This window comes from Haemorhous mexicanus, chromosome 1 (genome assembly GCF_027477595.1).
Source record: "Haemorhous mexicanus isolate bHaeMex1 chromosome 1, bHaeMex1.pri, whole genome shotgun sequence".
In the NCBI taxonomy this organism is placed as follows: domain Eukaryota; kingdom Metazoa; phylum Chordata; class Aves; order Passeriformes; family Fringillidae; genus Haemorhous; species Haemorhous mexicanus.
Genome location: NC_082341.1, coordinates 44,352,624 through 44,374,388, shown reverse-complemented (window position 1 = coordinate 44,374,388; position 21,765 = coordinate 44,352,624). Strand labels below are relative to the sequence as shown.

Below are 21,765 nucleotides of genomic sequence, written 5' to 3'. Positions count from 1 at the left end.
ACAGGGCTATGAGCAATCTGGTCTACATGAAGAGGTCCCTGCTCACTGCAGAGGAGATGGAACCGATGGCCTTTAAAGGTCAGTTCTTGCCCAAACCATTCTGTGATTCCATGAGGCAGAAGCAGTGCTATCACTGAGTACAGTACCAGGGGGTGGAGGGTGGGCTGTGATGAGCATCCACAGCCCTTTTGCCTCCTGCCACACGATTCTTCAGAAACTCGGTCCTCATTTAACTAGAAGGCCCCTAGATCCTCTGTTTGGGATAGAGAGGCTTGGCACTGAGGCAACTGAATTATCTTAGATGATCTGTTCCAGTAGCCTCCAGCAGCTGGGAATTTCTCCTTTTTTTCCTGGAGCAGTATTAATTCAATGACCTAGCGATCACATTGGAAACAAACCACATCAACATATAGAGTTACAGGTGAAACTCATTCACTGAGAAGACCTTCAAAAGGCACTATCCCTGTCTTCAGACCCAGTCAAGCCCACTGGTGTGGGGAACACAATGAAAATGCCCTGTGCAATGAACTTGTAGGGTTAGAGCTGTTAATAATGTATGGGCATATACCATACATTATGTATTAAGCTCAGGAGAGCTGAGCTAAAGTCAAACATAGATCAAACAATCCATGGGATTGGATTTAAAGTACTTGAAAGGTGCCCCTGGACCCAAATTCAATGAGAAAAAGCAGTAATTGATAGGTTGAGGCTGGCATCCCCTCAGTCACTACACCTGATCCAAGGCTGGAGTCATCAGCACATGCCAATGGTGGCAACAGCCTCAAGCTGATCTCTGCAACAGTTCTCTCTTTTGGGAGGGCAGGGAGGAATTAACACCCTCCCTGATAATCCTTGAAAAAAAAGTCATTATGCCAGGTCCCCAAGGGACACCTGTGCAAGCCAGGGGTCTGCAGTATGTTTCACAGAAGGTGTGAGGGTAAGCTCTCCTTTTGGGAGACCAAGAGAGCCCCCACGCTGGGAATGTACCCTCGGGCACTCTCTGCGGAAGCCACAGCTGAGGCAGACGGTGCAGGTTTTGCTCCGGACATCACTCAGACAAAACTATTCTTGGCCCACTGAAAAACTGCAAGCTGCAGAATGCAATACAATACTTTGTGGTTCTGAAGGACCTTCCAAATGAGGGTCTCACATTAATTAATTAAGCCTCAGAGCACCTAGAAGGAAAATCTATCCTATTTTACCAGCAAGTGCAATGAGTATGCAAAGGTCACACAGAACAGAGGAGCAAAGGAAAGAGAGATCCTGGTATCCTGACTCCTGACTCTTTGCTGCATCTATTAGCTCATGAGTCCCCTCCAAGGGACACGCACGGAGGACAAAAGGTGACCCACAGCTGTGTCCCAAGGGGCACTGGCTGAGAGATTTAATAAGATGCGGGAGAATGACTAACGGGGTTACACAGATTGTCGCAGGTCAGTAAAGAATATGGCATTAAGAAAATTGATCCTTTGAAAGCCTCCAGCCACATGCTTGTGTCAGAAGCAGACGTGACTTGTGTCTGTGTTTCATACGACACCACCAAGTGCCCACCAAAGGGCTTTCCTTCATGTATAAATAATGAAATGCAATGCAATGCCAACAGGTGCTTTTTTCACAGGGAGAAGGGAGAAGAAGGGAAAGCGTTTGGGTAGGCTGAGGCAGAGCCCAGGTTTTCCCTGCCTCTCCCACCCCTCCCTGTCCTCATGGCTCATGAGCAAGAGGTCACTGGCAGCTGAACGTGCCCATCTGCCTGCAATGCCAAGGAGACAAGCACATGGGCACTGGAAGAGGGAGTAAGCTGTGTATGACTGGGGTGTGTGTGCAGCGTAGCAGCTACTGTGTCTGGGCAAGAGACGGGAGGCTGCCATGGGGAAGAAAAAGAAAAGCACTCTACAGGTCATCCTGGAAGATGGTTGGTATCACTGTGAGATCATATCAATTTGCGTGCTGCCAAATACTTGGCTCAACCTCCTGGGGCTTCCTGAGCACACCATTTTGCATCTCTCAAAGACCATACAATTTCAGGTTGCTTGGGCAGGGGACTTTTGTCAGTCTGCCAGACTAAAGAAAATATTAAGAGCACGGCTGTAAGGAAGGAATATAATGTAAAATCAATAAGGGTATTCGGCCAAGCTCACCTGGAACTTAAGGGTCAGCTATGTCAAACATCACATATGTAAATTCCAGCAACAAATGCAATTACTCTTTGTTCTTTTCTTTGCAGCCGGAATAGAGTTTGATGGAGAAGTGGAAACTGACACAGAGAGTGAAGGTAACGTAGAGATTAACAAATGTTGTCCTATTTGAAATACAAGAGGTGATACCTTCTCTTTTTCTCTCTGACTTATGACTTGCTCTACAACACGAACTGTTTCATGAGCTGCTTGCAAGCAAGCAGGTTTTTCCCTTGAGGTTTTACTTATAACAGTAGTGATAAGTAAACCACCATTCTTAAGCAGTCTGTCCTCTTTTATTCGCGTTCCCAGAGTTGGAGGCTGTCAGGGCCCAAATCCCTTGGGAGTCAGCCCCTAGTAAATCAGGCACTGCAGTAAAGCAACACTCTGGGCAGGGCTGGGGCTGCTTTGGGCTATACTGAGGTCCTGCTTGCCCTCCCTGTAATGCTTGCTCAGACCACAACACACTGGGATCTTCATCAGTCATGGCTGCAAGAAGATAATGATGAAAATGGAATGAAGGGAGACTTATGACTGTGAGGAAAATCAGGAAAAGCCCATGACAGGACTAAAAACACCTTGAACTCTGCAGGTATAGAATATCTCAAGCGAGAGAGATAAGAGGTAAGACCATAACAGCAGTGGATAGGTGATACAAATGTAGCTGTTCCTGCAAAAACAGTTTACAACTGTGTCTGTATTACTCACAGAATACGAGAGAGCAGTTTACTTTCTCATACTACAGCAAACTACTGGAAGTTATTTTTTTAAAAAAATCATGTCCACCTTTTCCATATAGGCAAAACAGGCAGTAAGATAAAGGTTACAAATTAATGCTTCATAATTAACCTAATACTTGAGAGGTTGCAAATACAAAACCCCCTAGATCATTGGCTGTCCAAAATGAACATTTTCCCAAAGAGAGCAGATGGTCCTTTGATCTAGATGATTGACCAAAATTCAGTTTAGATGGACAATTACATAGTAACTGAAACCTTCATAATGCCTCCTGAGAAATTTATTAGAAGTTCCTTCTCATTCCCAGTGTCAAATGTGACAACCACTGCCTGCTAATTTTTTACCACTAAAAACCAGAAACTATTTGCTTGTCAATAATTTCTAGCTTTTCATCAAACCAAAAATGCAAATACTCAAATTCTTTTTTGCTTCCATTTTTCTCACCTTTTGGTCCTTCTCCTTTTACACTCTGGATCCCATTCCATAACAATTTCCATCTTCTATTACAATATTTCCAACTCTTTACTTTCATCAGACGGAAATTTTGGAAAATAAGAGGCCAGAATACTGTGGAAAACTTACTAATAATTTTAATAGGCTTAGTAGTGAAAGAGATGGAGAGACTTGGGGGCTTTTGAAAATTTTTTCCCCCTTTCCATAACATTCTGCAATTAAATCATGCTCCACTTCAATCCTTTAAGCTGGAAGCATTTCTGACTTCTGGAAAGAGGAGGTTTTTAGCTTGCAATGCCAGTAAGAATGAAATGTACCTCAGAGACTGTCTGGTCTTTTTCTTCTCTGAATAGAGACCATCCAATATAAAAGAAAACTGAGAGAAAGAAAACCGGATACTGCCTGTGCTGTGCCTTTTCTCTCTATAAATAGAAGAACTCCATTCCCAGCCTTGAAAAATAAACATCTTTCAAGGACATTGCATCAACAAGCAAACTACACATTGTGTAACAGACTGCAATTTCTGTTTCCTTTGTTCTGGTGTGTTTACAGGTCAGGGAGATATCTGCCTGTGATGTCTGATGGATGGGCTTTTGCATTTGTAACTAATTTCCAATCTTCTTATGGTCACATATAAGTCACTGATGGCTAAATCACAGTGTCTTAAATGGGAGTTGCACAACCAAAGAGTTCCACCTGGTTCTTGGACAGGGCATAACACAAAGCCCATTGAGATCAACAGGCACCTGCTCTTTGAATTTGCCAGGGTTTGCATCAGGTGTCCTGTCTGCCATGCTCTTCTGACGAATCTTTGTTCTGCCAGCATGAATTTCCCAATGTAACTGGTTTTTTATCACTTGCAGAAGATGAAGTAAAGGACAAGAAAACTAACAAACAACGCCTTAGGGAAACTGGCAGAGCAAGCAGACTTCAAAGCAAAAAGCAAGAGAAAGACAAAGAAGAAAAACAAGACAAAGAAGAAGATGAGAGCAAAGAGGAAGACAATGGCAGCCAGCAAAACAGAGCTTCGAGGAGAAAAAAATACCAAAGGAAAAACAGAGATGGAAAAAAGGCAAGAGAGGAAGGAAACCAGAAGAAAGACAGAGGCAAAATGGCTCCTAACAAAGATCAAAAGGAATCAGAAAACAAAGAAAAGAAAACAACCAAGAGAGGGAAGGAGGGGGAGAATAAACAGAAGAAAGGCAGGAAAAACAGGTAATTAAACAATCCCTGACTACAGTGCCTTGTTCTGACTGGCAGCAATATTGACATGCCAGTGGCTTATGGATCAGAATGGCAAAACCAATAGACTGCAAATAAGTTCCTGCTCTCCTTAAAGAGACACAATGGAAAACAGTATAAAATGCCCCAAAACCAAACTGTTTCCAAGTTATAATCATTTCTCAACCAGAATCAGGTCTATGCACGTGGTGGAGTCTTACTACCTACAGCCAGGGGTAAGTGGTAGTAGGCACTAAATAAGGTACCTTGAGAAATTTGGGCATGGAGACCTTTTTTTGGTTGGTCTATGGAAACATTCCAGTTAAAATGTATCCCTTGTGTTTTCAAGCCTCTTCCAAATCTTGCTCGTCTCAACCTTTGACTTCTACACATATCTCCCATTTTGTTATGAAGGCATGAAAGCCCTTTTTCCAGAGCCAGCTGTAGCCCTGGAAGCTGTAGGCAATGTTCTATGGCTGACATGTGGCCCAAAGCACGACACGGAGTAAATTGTAGCGGGGCACAAATGGCTCCTCGTTATCCCAGCTGGAAACAGCCCTGCTCCAAGTGTGATGGGCACTGGCATTGCACTGAGCCAGGGGAGGTTGAGGCACTGTGCCCATACCAGAGTGGAATCCCCAGGGCCAGCAGCAGTCTGCCTACCCCAAACAAGGCCTTCCCTCTAACCCCCGTGAGGTTTTCTGTGTCCTTTATTTTGTGTGCCTTCCAGTACTTCTTCTGCTTCCTCCAACTCCTCTGATGAGGAGTCACTGTCAGAGGAAGAGCTGGCGATGCTGAAGGAGCAGGTGGAGCAAAAGAAAAAACTGATTTCCACCATGAGGAACAAGCCCTGGAGGATGGTGAAGAAGCTCTCGGTGCTCAGGTACCCATCAAATTGGGAACCCCCCATTCCTGAGGTCTCTGCTGACTGTTATGAGATGCACTTTGTCTTTCCTTGAAATTACATATTTCCTGCTGCTGTAACACCACAGTGTCAGAAAAAGTGACTGGCAGAACCTGGCCAGTCTGTCTGGGTAAAAATGATCAGAGTTAAAATGTGCAATCTGATTTTCAGCCTCTGTAACCAAAGAACAGACAAAGTGCAAATCTGTTCAACCGATACCCATGGCCAGGACATTCTACCCTTGTATTTAAAACCAAATGACTCACTACAGCCAGGCTACTTGTTAAAGCAAACTCTGTACCCTGGCTTGCTTATTCATGGCTTTTGTCAGACAGAAATCAGAGCAGCACAGTGCCCTGTAAGTGCACAGTCCGGAGATGGGGCTTCTTGGAAAAAAAGCTGTATTATTTTCAGAGTTTTATGGAGCAAAAAGAAATCTGCCACAGAGCCCCTGATGAAGGTGGGAACAACTCAGCAGCAGCAGAGACCCCTTAGTGCTGAGCAAAGGGGGACAGTGGGGCAGAGCAGACCAGGAAATCAAACCCCACAGGTTGACAGGGAATGGCTCATAACAAACCATTCCCCTGTCAGAGCAATGATTCAGCTCCCAGCTCTACCGCTTAAGGAACCTCTGAAACCCCTTTCTACCCGGAGAGATTTCAAAATAGCAGTGCAAAGCACACATACATTTTCTTTTTAACTGAAAACCAAGCTGTGTTAAACCATGACACAGCCCCAGAGGGAGTGGTGATGCCCCAGCTCCGTGTTTGCTGAGAGGTTGCTCAGAGCTGCAGGGACTGTGCTATGAAAGCTGGCAGTCACCATGTGCCTTTGCTTCTCTCTTTTATGCCCTGAAGGCCAAGACCCATTCCATCTTCCAATAAAATCAGAAATCATGAACTTTGCCAGTTACTTCTGAAAATCTGGGTAAAGATCTGTAACGGGGAAACTGTTATAGATCTTTACCCAGAGCTGTGATATTCACCTCACAGCTGTGCTATGAGCCTGAGCTCATAACAAATAAATTCTTACGGCCCTAAAATTACAAACTTCTGTAAGAAAAGAAAAAAAAAAAAGAGCAAAGCAGAATTATTTCTGATGTATTTTTTTCCCTGTGGTGTAGGATACTGACTAAAATTCTGCTTAGGATCATGTTTGACAGGGTCCTTCCATACGTTCATCTTATTTCTGAGCTACAGCAATCATCACTACCTACTAATGAACCTAAACAAAACTGTTGCACTGCTTGGGCAGGGGTTTCCAGAAAGGCTCTCAGCATGCTGTACATTCATTAGATATTTTTGGTTGCATGGACTCAACCCTGAGAGAAGAAATTATTAGCCCCATTGCACAGATGAGGGGTGTAAAACACAAAGAGAGCTAAACAATATGTTAAAGATTTAGAAATCTCACTTTAGGTTTGCAAATGAAGTCACAGGTGATTTTCCCAAGGTCACAGGCTGACCTAGCCAACTATTCATACCAAGTGGAAGTCCATCCTTCCCATAGGCTTAGGATGGTATAAAACCTCCCAACTCCTGAAATTTAATCTCTTTTCATTGGCAATGCCAATATACAATAAAGTTTATTCACAAGCTCAGCATACTCAGCATAACAGCATCTACCTAGACTATTTTCTCCGTATTTCCCTTAGATATCCTAGTGTAAAACTAGCTTCATTTTGCAGCTTGATTTTACTCCTGTCTAGCATACACGCATTCCCCTGGCACTGAGATTATCCCCTTGGGCTGTTTGCACATCTCTGATATTTATCCTGGGAGGTGTTCATAAAAGGAAACTCTGCATCCTCTTGGAGTTTATTTCACTAGGCAATGTTATTTTCTCCTTGACCAATGCATCAAGGAGAGAAAAATTATAACAGGCATGCAGGCTGAGAGAGCTCTGCAGAGAGAGAAATGGACAGGCTTCTAGTGTGCACCCAGGGAGAAGTGTGGAGCAAGATTTGGGGCACTAACAATACTTAGAGCTAATATAAAACATTTCTATATGAATGTGAGTGCTTTGGGGACCTGACAGTCCTGTGTGGGTGTCTGAGCTCTACGTGGCACAGCAACTGACCAGCAGAGAGCAGGTGGGGAGAGACACCAAGTCCCCACCTTGCTACTGGCACAGTTGCTTTTCCCACTGGTGCAGGCAGGGGAGAAAAGCTAAAGACCCCTCTGCTGTTTGAATAACCTGCTTGTTTATATTCCAATTAGGGAGGCACAAGATTTTGTAGAGAAGTTTGAAGGAGCACTGGGAAAAGGAAAGGGCAAAAAGTTGTATGCATATAAGATGATGATGGCAAAGGTAAGTGCTACAGTGATGTCAGCAAAAGGCTTGGGTACTCATTTATGTATTCAGCACATTTTTAGGTTTATTGACCTCTATTTGGTGAAAGAGGCACAAGGAAGTCAGAATAAAACTTCCTGCCCACATTAAAAAAAATACTAGCTGACTTCAAATCTACGACTACTGCAGAAAGAACAGGGGGAAATTCACCCCAACCTGAACCTGATTGTGACCTTTCCTGAAGCAAGGGAGGGTTTCCAGGAGCAGGGAAAACCACGCCTTTCTGGCTGTAATCTCCAAAACCCTGATATGTGAGAAATTATATCCCTAAAGGGGAAAGAGGCACTGCCAAACTCTTGCCCTACCCCTAGTCCTGTAAAATTTCATCTTCTCCAGTGATGAGGAGATAACAGGGAGAATGATGTCTGTGCTTTGAGACTGAAGTTGGTAGCCAAGTTGCATGTTGTCATGGAGATTATATTGAGAAGTGCAAAACAGAGCCAGACCTGAGATTATGAAATCAATGGGAGTTTAGCTGCGGGCCTTGTGAGGAAAGATTCAAGCTCAGTGTTTTATCAAACTCAATGTTGTTTTAAGTAGAGTTTGTTCTGAACCAGTTCTTTCAATCCAGAGCCAGGTCTGAATTTTCTACCCTTATATAATCTGATCAAGCCATAGCACAACTGCAGCTTTCCAAAACCCTGGAAAGGTTAAAACTCTTAAAACTCAAATCATAAATGTGAACACTTGGGGGGGGGGGGGGGGGGCGGAATTTTTGGTTGAAGGGAGTTTCTGAAATAGTCCAAAAGACAAGACCCAGACCAGAGCTCCTACTTTGGACTTCATATCCACACCTAACCATGCTACCAAACTCTGATATTAGAAAGCCCTGCTTCAGAGCAGACCCCCTCTTCACACCTCTCTGCTCACTGCAATGTTGTCTTGTTTCAGAAATGGGTGAAATTTAAGAGAGACTTTGAAAATTTTAAAACTCAGTGCATACCCTGGGAGATGAAGATAAAGGAAGTGGAGAGTAAGTTGAAGTTGCTGTGTGGTGGCAGTGGGACATTTTCCAAGATTGCCTTTTCTTCATACAAGCAATGTTACAGCTTCCTGGTTGTCGTGGTTTGAGAGGAAATGAGGTTTTCCACAGTCTCCACTCACCCTGGGCATCAGCGCCAAACAGGGAGCACACAGCCCTGGCAGCTCCAGGTGTTGCTCTCTCCAGCAGCTGTGGGGACTCTTGGGAGGCTCATGGGAAATCTCTCATGGGGAGACCTGAGGGTAAAGGGTTGCTGAGGACTGTTTAACCCTCCTAAACTCCGAACCATAAATGCCTTCTGCTTTAAGGTCACTTTGGCTCCTCCGTTGCTTCCTACTTCATATTTCTGCGCTGGATGTATGGAGTAAATCTTGTCCTTTTCGGGTTAATATTTGGACTGGTTATCATTCCAGAGGTAAGTGCTTAATTCTCCTTTCAGTAATATCCTACCCTTTGCTCGACACAAACATGACATTGACAGGACAAATGCCTTACAACAGGCATCACTTAAGATAAATGAAATGCCCGAGGACAATTATTTACAAAGAGTTACTGACACAGGAGCAGAAGTTGGATTGATATCAGGAGACATAAAAGGCTATCAGAGATCCTGCTCATCCAGCAGCCGAAACAGGGGCTCAGCTATCTAAGTCATGGCCAGTTTTACATTTTGACTAAAGTGAAGAACATGACATTCCAGTCCTAGACACAAGATCTGGTCTGCACGAGCCACAGGAAATGAATTGTGCTCTGAAAACAATGAAGTGCCCTCAGTTTTGGGCCCTCTGAGGAGCATGGCCATGGGGCAGCAGCCATGGTACAGCCCCTTGGGGAACGGACAACTTCCCAGCATTTTGCCAACTAGCACTTGCTTGGGAAATAACCCTTTTTTGTACTTCCAATTCATATGATTCACAAGCAAGTGTTTTATTTTTAGTTTTTCAATTTCTCACTCTTCTTGGAGAATGAAAAGGATCTCATAGCCAACTTTATATGATCGTTTATTGAAGAATTTTTTAATGTAGCCATTACAGCTCTGGCTAAATTACTCAGTGCAGTATTTAAAGGCTGTGCAATCCACAGACAGTGGCATCTGTTCTGTTCAATGCAGAATTTTATGGAGCAAATATGCACTGCAGAATGTCTCCCGAGGACCGTGCTTTTGTTCTCCTTAATGTACTTGCTCACACTATGGAAAGGGAAAGCTCAGTTTCCCCCCAGGACGAGGAGACATAACCATTAGCACTGAACAATACAAATGTGTTTGGTTAGGAACTATGCATATGGCAGGAGCTCTCCTCTCTGAAGTGTGCACACTGTTACTCACTGCCTACTGAGCTGTTACAATACGGGAGAGTAGCTGGACAATAAAAACATTTAATCATAAATTATTTTGAGTGTAATTAGATAGCCCTAAAAAAATAATTGATAGATGATATGCCTTTCTAGGCTATGAATGCTAATGAGATATTTTGGTATTGGCACCAGGCAGCTTGTAAATATAATAACTCTCCATAGCCCTTGGCATTCTCTGTCTGGACTTCTACTGCTGCTCCAGCTGCAAGACCTGCTTTGCATGGTGCCATCAGGACAGGCTGGGCCATGGAAACTATTCTTTGCGTCTTTTTGTCATACTTTTTTTTCCCCCCAAACCTAATTGCCCTTTACCTCACCTTGAGAACATCTTTCAATTCAGGACTGAAAAATACAAATTATATTGCAAGCTTGACCCAGTGCTCTTGACTTCTCTCAGAGGAGTAGCTCTGCATAAACAGATGGAGCTAATCCCTTTACTGAATTAGACCCATGAAGTTCAAGCAAGGAACTCCTTGCCAAACTAAGAACATTTCAACTGCAGATGTTCACTGAGGATACAGTTTCTCCAAAAAAATATTTCCTGTGCAATGGATATGTTCAGGGAAAGGGAAGTCCTCTGGTTATTTGCATGAAATTTATACTAAGTATAAACAATAAATTTAATACTGTACATTAATAAATATACTTAGTACTAAATATTAATAGGTATAATTAATACTAAATAATTATAAATTTAATGCTGAACAGTTTTTAAAAGCTGTTGCTCTAGCATTAAGAAATAAAATATATATCAAAATCAACAGGAAAGGAAAACCAACCAAAAGCAAACCAAAACAGACTTCTTAAGAAAAAAACCCTGTTAAAAACTCTTTGGTTTTATAGTATACATGCATCATTGTTATTAATGTTCTCCAGGTCCTGATGGGAATGCCATATGGGAGTTTGCCAAGGAAAACTGTACCCCGGGCTGAACAAGAAACAGCTATGGATTTTTCAGTTCTTTGGGATTTTGAGGTAAGCACACAAGTGTTAATCCTAAAAGATCATTTGAATACCTCCTAAAACCCCTCAGAAGTTAGCAGTGCTACAAGGATGAATTTGTTCCAAGATAAACCAGCGGAGCACCTATTTCTTCCAGAAGAAGTCTGGAAAGCCTTTTGTTGCAACAAAATCTTTGTGGATGCTGAGATTTTTGGCCAAGATAGTATGTCCACGTGCAGACACCTGCACATGCATTTGAACCACTTCCATGTACAAATGTGCTGCCTGGTGCACATCATGTGTGTGCAGACAGAAAAGCCATTTTGCTTCCAATGGAAAGGCAACAAGCACCCAGGTGGGAGGCTGGAGCTGCTCCAAACTAGGCAACCAGCCAGAGACTTCAAGCTGCAGATCCCCTTCACAAGCAGGGAGCACCATGCCAGGCCACTGAAAGTGATTGGGAAGGGGGTTGCTCCCCATGTGCCTGCCCTCCCTGTTCCCCTGAAATATTTACGTGAGCCCGAAGTGCAAACCAAAGTTTAGGACTTGCACCCAAAGGAAATTCCCAAGTTTCCAGCCATCTCTGGGTGCTTGCCTGCAATACCAATTCAACTCCCACCTCAGTTACTTTGAAGATTTAATCCAAAGGGATTAAGTGTTTTTAGGTGACAGCCCAAGAAAAGGTATGTGCAGGGGGTGAAGACTTTCGGATGTAACTGGTGCCTTCAAAGTAGTTACTTCTGGAAACTTTTTTTTCATTTTTATCAGCACTGGCCCACATGCTGCAAGCATGGGACCACATGGTACAGTCCTTCTGTAATAAACCCCTTTGCAATTTCTTTGGCTAAAAAAAAAAAAAAAAAAAAAAAAAAAAAAAAAAAAAAGAAAAAAAAAAAGAACGACCCAAACCAACCAAACAAAAAACAACCATACCAAAAGAAAAGCTACCTTCTTGTAAACCAGATTATTTAAACTAATCTATTAATAAGGCTTCAAATACTGGTGTCCAGGAACCTGCCAGGGCCAGGCCTTCAGTTACCCCCCACAGTCTGCTGAGGATCCTTTCCACTCTTCCTCTCCCTGCACTTTCCCCCACTGCCAGAATCCAGAATTCAGGGACATTTTTAATAGCAGTGTAAGGAATGAAAAACTCATTTGAGCAGTTCACTGTAAAAATACAAGATATAGCATTTAAACTCATTAAGCCAGAAGAACAAAAAGCAAAATAAAACCCCCAAAGAAACCCAAACAAAAAATCTGAAGAAGTGTTGATTAAATGCAGCTGCTGATTTTCTCTGGGACACCATAAGGAACAGACCTATCAGTAAGGAAACTTGTCTCTGGATGAAGCTGTATTCTTCCAGGAAATGCTTACTCCCATGACCTGCCAGTCTCCTGCCTTTGGCTTGGTACACACATCTGCATTCCCCTTCCTGTCTGACATCAGGGAGCAATCATCCAAGCTCAAGAAGCACCTCCAACTTCGGGGACACAAAACACCCACCAGTACACCAACACCCTCTGCAGTCAGGAGATGTCAAATGAAGCCCTGTGCAGAGGTTTGCCCTTGGAAAATGAATAGAGGCTTATTCCAGCATGCTCCACAGGAGAGGTGCAGGGGGGAAATATAAATCAGAGTAGGCATAAATGAAGAGTCAATACCATTACCCTGAAAAATACCTTTCAGGAGAGAGGAGCTGGGCAAATGTATGCTTTGGCAGGAAGGAGGTCACATCACAGATTTCTAGAGGAGTGGAAAGGAATAAATCTCACTTGGACACCAGACACCCTGTCTCACAAATGGAGTTTAAAGAGCATACTGGATGATGTGAGCAGAGAAACTAATTTTTCAGTCCCTGGCATCTGATGAATCAAGAAGACAAAGGCTTGGAATTACAGCTTGAGAAGCAAAATTCACTAGTGCCTTCCAGGGACATTATATCTCAGCAGGCTTTCTTCCACCACCCCTCCCCAGCAGACACTGCGTGTAGCAGGCTATGAGCCCCAGGCAGCCCAGGGAGTGTGCCAACTAGCCACACTGGTAGAAACACACACAGAGGGGGCCTGGACTTGTGGCACAGTGCTTTGTGCAGGGCAAAAATGCAGCTTCCATGGCACCAAAGCTTTTTATTAGGTTAGGGATAAAAAATCAAGAGTTTTTGGGGGAGCTTAGTTTGATTGATCAAGTGAAGGTGGTTAAACACTGGAAAAAAGGCCCAGAAAGGTTGTGAGAGCTCTGTCCTTGGAGATTTTCAAAGCTCAGCTGGACATAGCCCTGAGCCACAACACTTCCTTTTGCAATTGGCTCTGCTTTGAGCAGGGGGCTTGGCTACACAGCCTCCAGAATCCCCTGTCCATGTAAACCCTTTAGTGTCCCCAGACAAGATCCATTACTCAGACTCTGATACGAGCCTCAAGACGTTGTCTTTCCAAAGGCTGGATCAGAGGGCAGCTTGCTCAACTATCGTGGCCAGACTGATTAAGTACACTCAACTTAGGAGCTGAAAGACAAGGGGCAAAAAGTAGAGAAGTACAATGTGCAGTGATACATATCAACTTGGATGAGGTATGACAGAAAACCAGTGAGAGATTGCTAATGCAGATTAGGTGTTCTGCACGCTCCTTGAATACCCAACAGATTGCACAGCAAAAAATATTTCTACTTGAGACAACATGGTTGATATTGTGTCTGAGCTCTGCTTTCCACAGGAAAGCAGTGCTTTGATTTCACTCTTTAGTTATATTTACTCTGCAGGTGGCAACCAGTAAAAGGAACTAAATCTGCAAGGCACTGAGCAGCAGCTGCCTCCTACCTGAAAGGAAAAGTTTCATATCATAGTAGGAAGGCCCTTTGCTACTGCTTTTATACAAGATCTGAGTGTTTGATTATTGGCTTAGAGAAGCAGGTGGGCTGCAGCCACAAAGAGCAATAAGAATGTTTTTCTGGGAGGGATGAAACAGTGATGAATCAAAACCACATTTTAGTTTTAAGCCACTATCCTCTGACATGGTCTCCCTCATCTTACCTCTCTTAGGAAGATAAACTCTTAAGAATATGGCTCTCAAAGGTGCCAGAGCAGCAAACAGACAAGACTGAGACCCTAAAAACTTTTCCAGGTTGATTTTCCTTGTTTTAAATCTTCACTTTTCTCCAGAAACCCCTTTCCTGCAGAGAAGAAGCTGCACAGCTTACACAGGATTTATTTTGCTTTACCTCCAGGGCTACATCAAATACTCAGCTCTCTTTTATGGCTACTACAACAACCAGAGGACAATTGGCTGGTTGAAATACAGGCTGCCAATGGCATATTTCATGGTTGGGATCAGCGTATTTGGCTACAGCCTGATGGTTGTTATAAGATCGTAAGTGCAGCTGACACTGTGCCCTCTGCAACATCCTCCCAGATGTGTTTCACAGCTGGGCTCCCCTCCATGGGCACCCAGGCTTGCTCCAGCCTTGGCTGGATGGCTGGGAGAATGTGGGGAAAGGGGGGGGTGTGCCTGCTGTTTTCATGCACTCGGCCTCCCCATCCACCACCCTGGCTCTGGTGGGCAGAGGGGTCCTGGGCACTCCACTGCCTCATCCGTGTGCTCATGTGCACTATTCTGAACCCTTCCTACTCCAACCATCTTCTTCCTCCTCCTCCTCCTCCTCTCCAGATCTCTTTAACCCTTCCTCCAACATTACCACAGGGCCACCCAACAGGCAGATTTTGTAAATGAAGGAGGATTTTACTCGCAGTAAATTTCAAAGGTTCCTTTTGGATACTTTCATTGCAAAATAAACATTCCTGAAAGACAGCATGGGTCCCACAGACAGCGCAAGGGTTGCAGGAAAGAGCCAAGTGCTACCAGACTGGGTTTGTTGAGTCCCTAAACAAATCAGTGGAGTTTAAAAGTGGCCACAATTTCTGTGTCTCTTGTGCACTGTTCCCAGCCTCAGTGAGCCTCCCACAGCATCCTCAGGGCACTGAGGATGCAGCCAAAGCACTTGTCAGTTCTGTAAGAGTCTCTGCAAAGTTAAAAATAAAAAAATAAGCCCCTCTATCCCTGAAGGACGTGCCATGAAAAGTTCTTCCTTTCTTTGTAAGAAAGGATAAGCCCACGGATTTGTATTGCTTCCTGAAACAGGCCATATTGCTGTGCAGCAGAAAGAGCCACTTGAGCCTTTGGCTGGAGTGGGACATGGGGATTTGCTGTACATTTGCCATGAAATTGCAGCATCTGTTGTCTTGCCTTCCTTGAGGGACTAGTGCTAGGAGCTCTAGGGGGACTTACAGAAGGATTTCAAGGATCAAATAATAGAGAGGAAACAGCACAAGCCATATCTGCTCCTATGCTGATTAACAAGAATAATCTTTTCTCTCTCCCTGCATGACTTCCTGCGAGCTCTTTGGCTCCAGCATTGTGCAGCAAGTGAAGTCTCACTAAACCTTTGTGCTGCAGTGTGTTGGATGGGACATGGGGGTTTTGACTAAATTTAACTAACTAAAGGTAGCCATAACCACATACTGCAGCCTAGGACCCAGAAGCACCATAAAGAGACTTTCTTCAGGGACCAACTGGGCAAAGCAATCCTTAACCTCCTTAATCACCTGTGCTAGTTTTTCTCTGTATCACCATTTTTAAAAGAAGGCCTGCCTAGCCCTGCCAGTTGACAGTTCAGTCCTCCTTAGACCTAAAGTCCAGTGGCACATTTTAGTCACTCCCAAGCCCCAAGAATGGTTGCCCCACTCCATCTCACCCAAGCTGTGCAAAGCTGAAGGGTACATGGGGGCTCTGTGGAACACTGTCTGACCTTGCAACTGCTCAATCCTCATGCAGGATGGCTCGCAATGCCAATGAAAGCACGGCAGATGGGGATGATGACAACTTCATTTTCAGCTGGAAAATGTTCACCAGCTGGGACTACCTCATTGGCAACCCAGAGACAGCAGACAACAAGTTTGCATCCATCACCACCAGCTTCAAGGTAAACCTAACTGTCCTCTGCCTGCTCCTGGAGACACTGCCAGCACCCACCAATGGCAGAGATTTCAGGGGAAATCTGGATACCTACTCAGCATCTCTCCAAAGGAACAGGGCATGGTGCTGATCCATGGAAGCTGCAGCTTCTGTGACCTGCTTCCCCTAACTCCCTTTTTACAGCCTTTAAAAGAATTTGTATCAATTTAGAGTGCAGTTCCCTGGGATATCTCAGGCTCTTTGACATTTGATATCTTTCAGTCAAACCAGGATGCCCCTATGGAGCTTAGTTTGAATTTAACCAAAACTACCAAGTTGGACATAGCCAGAATAGCAGAAGATTGAATTTCATAGGGTGAAAAACCTTGTGGTATCACCTCATGCTTGGCGGTGCAAGATATCCATCCCAATTTCTTAAGCTCCCCTCCTGTTTTTTTTTCAGGAGTCCATTGTAGATGAGCAAGAAAGCAACAAGGATGAGAACATCCACCTGAGGAGGTTCCTAAGGGTTTTGGCCAATGTCCTCATCATATGCTGCTTGTGTGGGAGTGGCTACCTCATTTATTTTGTGGTGAAACGCTCACAGACATTTTCCAAAATGCAAAACGTTGGGTGGTATGAAAGAAATGAGGTAAGGAAACTTTGCTTCCAGTTTTCTGTGGGGATAATTTGCTTTGGACATCAGCAAATTAATTGCCAGGTTGAGGACAGCATCCAAGGCAGGGGGATTCCCCACCAGGGCCCAGGAGTACCCTTCAGTACCTTTGCACTTGTTGTAGCTGCAATGCACATCGATCTCACTGAAAGTTCCTAGGGCAAATTAACAACTGCAGAGAAGGGAAAATACTCTTATAATAAATCACTAGAAAAGTCAATGGCTTTTCAGCACTTCCAACACCAATCACTATCTTAAAAATCAAGTTGTATCATAACACTTACAAACTCCATTGTACTAGAAAGCTCTCTGGGTGTTAGAAAAGCCTGTAATCAGACTTAACTCTAAAGTCAAATCTTTGTCATCCACCTTGAATAATGGGAATAAAATTTTAGAACCTGAAAAAAAACATCAATTGTCAAAGTTTTCCCTTGTCTGATTTTGGAATGAGTTCAAATCTTTAAGCTCTTCACATATGGCAAAAAATATTTCAACCTCTGGAAAGGTTTAATTTTAATGTCTACTGCATTAACAAGTATTTATATATCAAAGCCAAATAAAATTCAAAGCCATGCATTTTTTAAATTCCTTCAGAAAACTTTAGAAAGACAGCACTTGCTTACTAAATGCTTTGATTTATCACTATAGATTTTTCCCAAAGAAAAAAAGTCTTATTAAAAAAACTTTAATTTCAGACCCTTTCCTGATGATAAAGTGAAATCTGAACAAATACAGTGCTGGGTACTGTTACTTCTCCTGGAAAGAAAAGCACAAAGAGGAGTCAGAGACTGCCTGCACCTGTACAGATGCAGGCCATGGGCCTGAAGGGCTATAAAAAAATTTAAAGCCTTTAAGTCATGCCTGAGCTAACCTTGACTGGCCAATGACCTCGTTGACTACAGTACAAGTTAGTGTCTGGCATGATAAAGAGGAACAAAGATACCACTGGGACACATTTTCTTGAGCTGCAAAACTGAGATCTTGACGTGCTGCCGCTCAAGTCTGTAAATGCCTTCTGCAAAAGCAAAGGTGCTGAACGTGGAAAATAAACATTAGCATTGACTAATTATCTTTATGCACACAAGCCAAGTCTTGCGCTTCCTCTGAAACTAAAATAAGAACCTTGGAGCTGATGCAAGCAATACTGCAAGGTACTTGAGGAACCTAAATATTCATGAGTCTGGACTGACAGGGAGCAAATTCTTTGGAGCTCATCCCTTTGAGATAAGAGCAAAAATGCTCCTGCAAGAGCAAGTCGTGCAACCCGGCCCTGAAGTCTGACGCTGTGCTGCCTGCACACAGGCTGAGCAAAGCCAGAAGCTGAGTTTGCTTTGACTGCCTCCCCTTTATAAATCCTTCAGAAATATCCAACCGGTTGCCGGCAGCTCCCGCTCTGCTCCAAGTAAGATAGTCACTGTTGTTACAATTAGCAGTTATCTCGTTTTCCTCGTGCGGCAGGTTGAAATTGTGATGTCCTTGCTGGGCATGTTTTGCCCTCCGCTGTTTGAAACCATCGCTGCCCTAGAAAATTACCATCCCCGCATCGGGCTGAAGTGGCAGCTGGGGCGGATCTTCGCCCTCTTCCTCGGAAATCTCTACACATTTCTGCTGGCCTTGATGGATGATGTCAACGAAAAAGTAAGAGCTGAGCCAAAAAGCCAGGGTCAAATAGCGTTTTCCAGAGTGGAGGGTGAACACACCCTGCAGCCTGACTCTGCAGCCAGCAGGGACAATCACCCCTTCTGCAGCAGGTGCTTGCTCTGTCCCCAGTCCTCTTGGGCAGTGCCCCAGGGAGACTCACCAGGCAGAGTCCCTGGCTTTTCTTTACAGCCCTGAAAAGAGCATAGGTATTGTCTTCCTATAACCACAGAATATTAGGGTAATTCTAGTTTTTTTCTCCATCTGACACTGTTTGAAATTTCTATTACTGCAGACCCCGAGGATACAGTTTATAATCCTCTTCCCCTGCCTCCCCTCTTTAACATTATCCTGGTAGCGTGTTGTGGGCAGATAACTGCAGGAAAGGATAAACGTCTAACTTATCCACAGAAAAAATTGCTCTGTTTTAAACTGAGAAGAATTAGAAGAACCAGGGCGGTTTGCTCTGCCTTGAAAAATTATGAATAATGTGAAGGAGGAGGACTGGGTGAAGGCTACATCTGCATACAGGAGTCTTGAAGGAGGTCTGACTCCCTCATGTGCAGGGAGCATGCTGCTTGTTCTCCAAAAACTCATGGAGCCTTGACCCACTCTCAGCTGTTCCCCCGCTCCAGGCAAAAGAGGAGTTTCTGTGCTATTGCCACCACTGTGACTCCATTGTGAACAGATGTTTATACAAGGGGTGGTAACTGCTAAGGAGGAGGGAGGAACTCAATGCCTCAGATTTCTTCAAACACCTCCATGTTTTCTATTCTCTGATGGTTTTGTCTGGGGGGGGGGGGGGTGTGGGTGTGTCTGTTCACTGCAGCTGGCAGAAGAGGATGTGGTAAAAAACATCACTCACTGGACACTGCTTGGTCACCACAACTCGTCTGCAGGGAATGACAGCACTGTCACCCCACCGCCCCTTGACCCTGCAGACGTGCCCAGGGGACCCTGCTGGGAGACAACTGTCGGCATCGTAAGAAATCCATTATGAACCAAGCCTCTGTGTTGGTTTGGGATGGCCCCTTCACATTTTTCCCACTAATGTCTTTAACATTTCCAGGCTGGAAGTTTTCCTCAAGAACAGCAGCTCTTTCCCCCTCTCTCATACAGCATCACCAAGGCAACACAAGCCCTTGGCCATGGTTCTCAAGCCATGGTGGTGAAATCCTCAGCTGGAAGCAGCCAGGGCATGCACAGCTCTGAGGCACTGCCTGTGAAGAGCACAAAAGGTCAGGCAGTCTGCAGCCACACCTGCACCATGTTCTGGTTCAGATCATAACTGTGGCTTTGAAGAAAACCTCTCTTCTCCATTTATTGTTGCACTTGGTCCAGAGAGGCTTTGGTGCAGGTGTAAAACCCAACCAGAGGACACACCTCAGGGGAGCTCCTGACATAATGCATAATGCAGCATGAGGCCATGGGATGAAAGCAGAATTAGGCAAAAGCAACCCCCTCGAAAGGCAAACAGGGTGGCCTTCAAGTCCTCAGAGTTTCACCAGACAAACCCACCCTGCATTATTTACCTTGCACCAAGAAGATCTGCAGCCAGACTATGCACAACTTAAAAAGTAAAAGCAGCTGTTTACTGGCTGACAGAGACAGCTAGGGCTTGCCAAACTACAAGGCTATGCATTCCTGTGCACACTCAAGGCATCTTCAAAAGCCAAGTGGTTCTCAGTCAGGTGGGAAAAGACCAGCCACTGTCACCCCTCAGAAGGAGCTGATTCTTGGTGCAGCTGAGCTGTTATTTGGCAGATCCTTGTTTTTCCCCCCTCATACTTTAAAAACCTTTCTTGTAAGTGTATTTCCTTTTGAATTCTTGGGTGACCAGCTATTTCCACCCTATGAGTCTTCCTTCTGCCTGCCATTTTATCTTCCTTCTCTTGCCCATCTCCTTTCTCTACACTTACACACAGCTCTTCTTTACAACTAAATAATGTTCTTAGGAGTCCACATAAAAGTTATGGGATTGAGCCATACCAGAGCAATGCACAATCAAAACAGCTGAGGGCATATGTATATTTTACAGCAGCACTCCTGCAGCATTAGCATTCTGCTCCCACTTTGTGTGCTGCCACAGCATGCAGTGCAGTCAATAATGCCAGCAGCAGCTATCAGGTTGAGCAGCTGTAACAGAGCTCGGAGCTCCCAAGCACAGAGGTAGAGCTTAAGCACTGCACAGTTTGAAAGCAGGCATGGAGTTTGCTCATGGCATGCTTTTCTGAAGATTACTGTCATATAAAGACAAACAGCTTAATAAAAAATACAGTCCTGAATGTGTTACTGAAATTATAGGAGTTAAACGGATACTTTCCTTTTAAATTGCAGGAGTTTGTGAGGCTCACCGTGTCTGATATCCTGGTGACCTACATAACCATTCTGGTGGGAGATTTCATCCGAGCTTGCTTTGTCAGATTTGTGAATTACTGTTGGTGCTGGGACCTAGAGGCTGGATTTGTAAGTATCTTATAGCCCAGTCAGTACCTGATAGCCAAGAGAACAAAAGTAATTTAGGGCTATTTGGTCAAACACTACAAATGAATTTGTTTTGAATGCTTCCAGTGGCTGTCTGGTCTTGCTGGATAATTGATATCCACAGTCTGCATCACTTTTCTGGATCAATCAGCTCCATCCCAGTAAGAACTCTACAAAAATGCAGAGTTCTCTCCTCCCCATCTTAGAACTTTAAGACATGAAGCTGACATAAGAAAGAAATAATCTGGTGTTCATTCACTTGCTATAACCACAAAACCTTGGGCACTTCTATATCCCCTTTCAAAGCCCCAGACCTTCCTGTTCATTGGCCACCCTGCAGGCAGGAACCTGCTTTTCTCACAGCAGTGTCTCCTGATTGCTCCTGGAATCTGGTGTTTCTTCTGCTGCAGTGGAACAAGGAGCATTTCCTTCCCCTCTCATGTGTGTGTAACACACAACAGCACTGGACTCTGGTATTCATAAAGGCTGCATTACCAAAGCGCTGGAGCTGCAAAAAACACCAAATAAAATAATGGGGGAATGGAGAGAAACCCATTGCTTCACAAGAGAGGAAACAAAACCGGATAGATTCAGATATGGAAATACCTTGCAAGATTACGAGCAGATCAGTGCACCCACTGCCTAGCTGCCACAGTGGCAGGGTTCCCGGGAGTGGTTTGGAGATGAGCAGAATGGAGGGCTTTGGTCAAGGAAGAGCAGGCAGGGCACAACAGGCGTTTTGCTGCTTGTGGAGCTCCTTGCGTTTCTTCTGAGGGAGGCACAGGACATTCCCCAGGGTGGCCTAGGAAGGTCTCCCCAGCAGCCAAGCAGCATGAAATTATTTCCACTGCTTCTTCAAAGATGGTTTGCTGATGTCCAACTAACCCAGCCTAGCCAGGGG

The 21,765-nt window shown here is 44.3% G+C and overlaps 1 protein-coding gene across 1 annotated transcript in view; it reads left to right on the top strand.

Moving 5' to 3' along the window:
* The window catches only part of LOC132323683 (transmembrane channel-like protein 2), a 140,566-nt gene that overhangs the window by 107,670 nt on the left and 11,131 nt on the right, over positions 1-21,765 (top strand). The window contains exons 5-17 of the mRNA XM_059839223.1: positions 2,225-2,272; positions 4,124-4,580; positions 5,317-5,469; positions 7,710-7,800; positions 8,734-8,815; positions 9,133-9,239; positions 11,057-11,155; positions 14,343-14,485; positions 15,947-16,094; positions 16,530-16,718; positions 18,201-18,380; positions 19,210-19,362; positions 20,718-20,846. Of these exons, the coding sequence (XP_059695206.1) occupies positions 2,225-2,272; positions 4,124-4,580; positions 5,317-5,469; positions 7,710-7,800; positions 8,734-8,815; positions 9,133-9,239; positions 11,057-11,155; positions 14,343-14,485; positions 15,947-16,094; positions 16,530-16,718; positions 18,201-18,380; positions 19,210-19,362; positions 20,718-20,846 (1,979 nt within the window). The remainder of the gene's footprint in view (positions 1-2,224; positions 2,273-4,123; positions 4,581-5,316; positions 5,470-7,709; positions 7,801-8,733; positions 8,816-9,132; positions 9,240-11,056; positions 11,156-14,342; positions 14,486-15,946; positions 16,095-16,529; positions 16,719-18,200; positions 18,381-19,209; positions 19,363-20,717; positions 20,847-21,765) is intronic.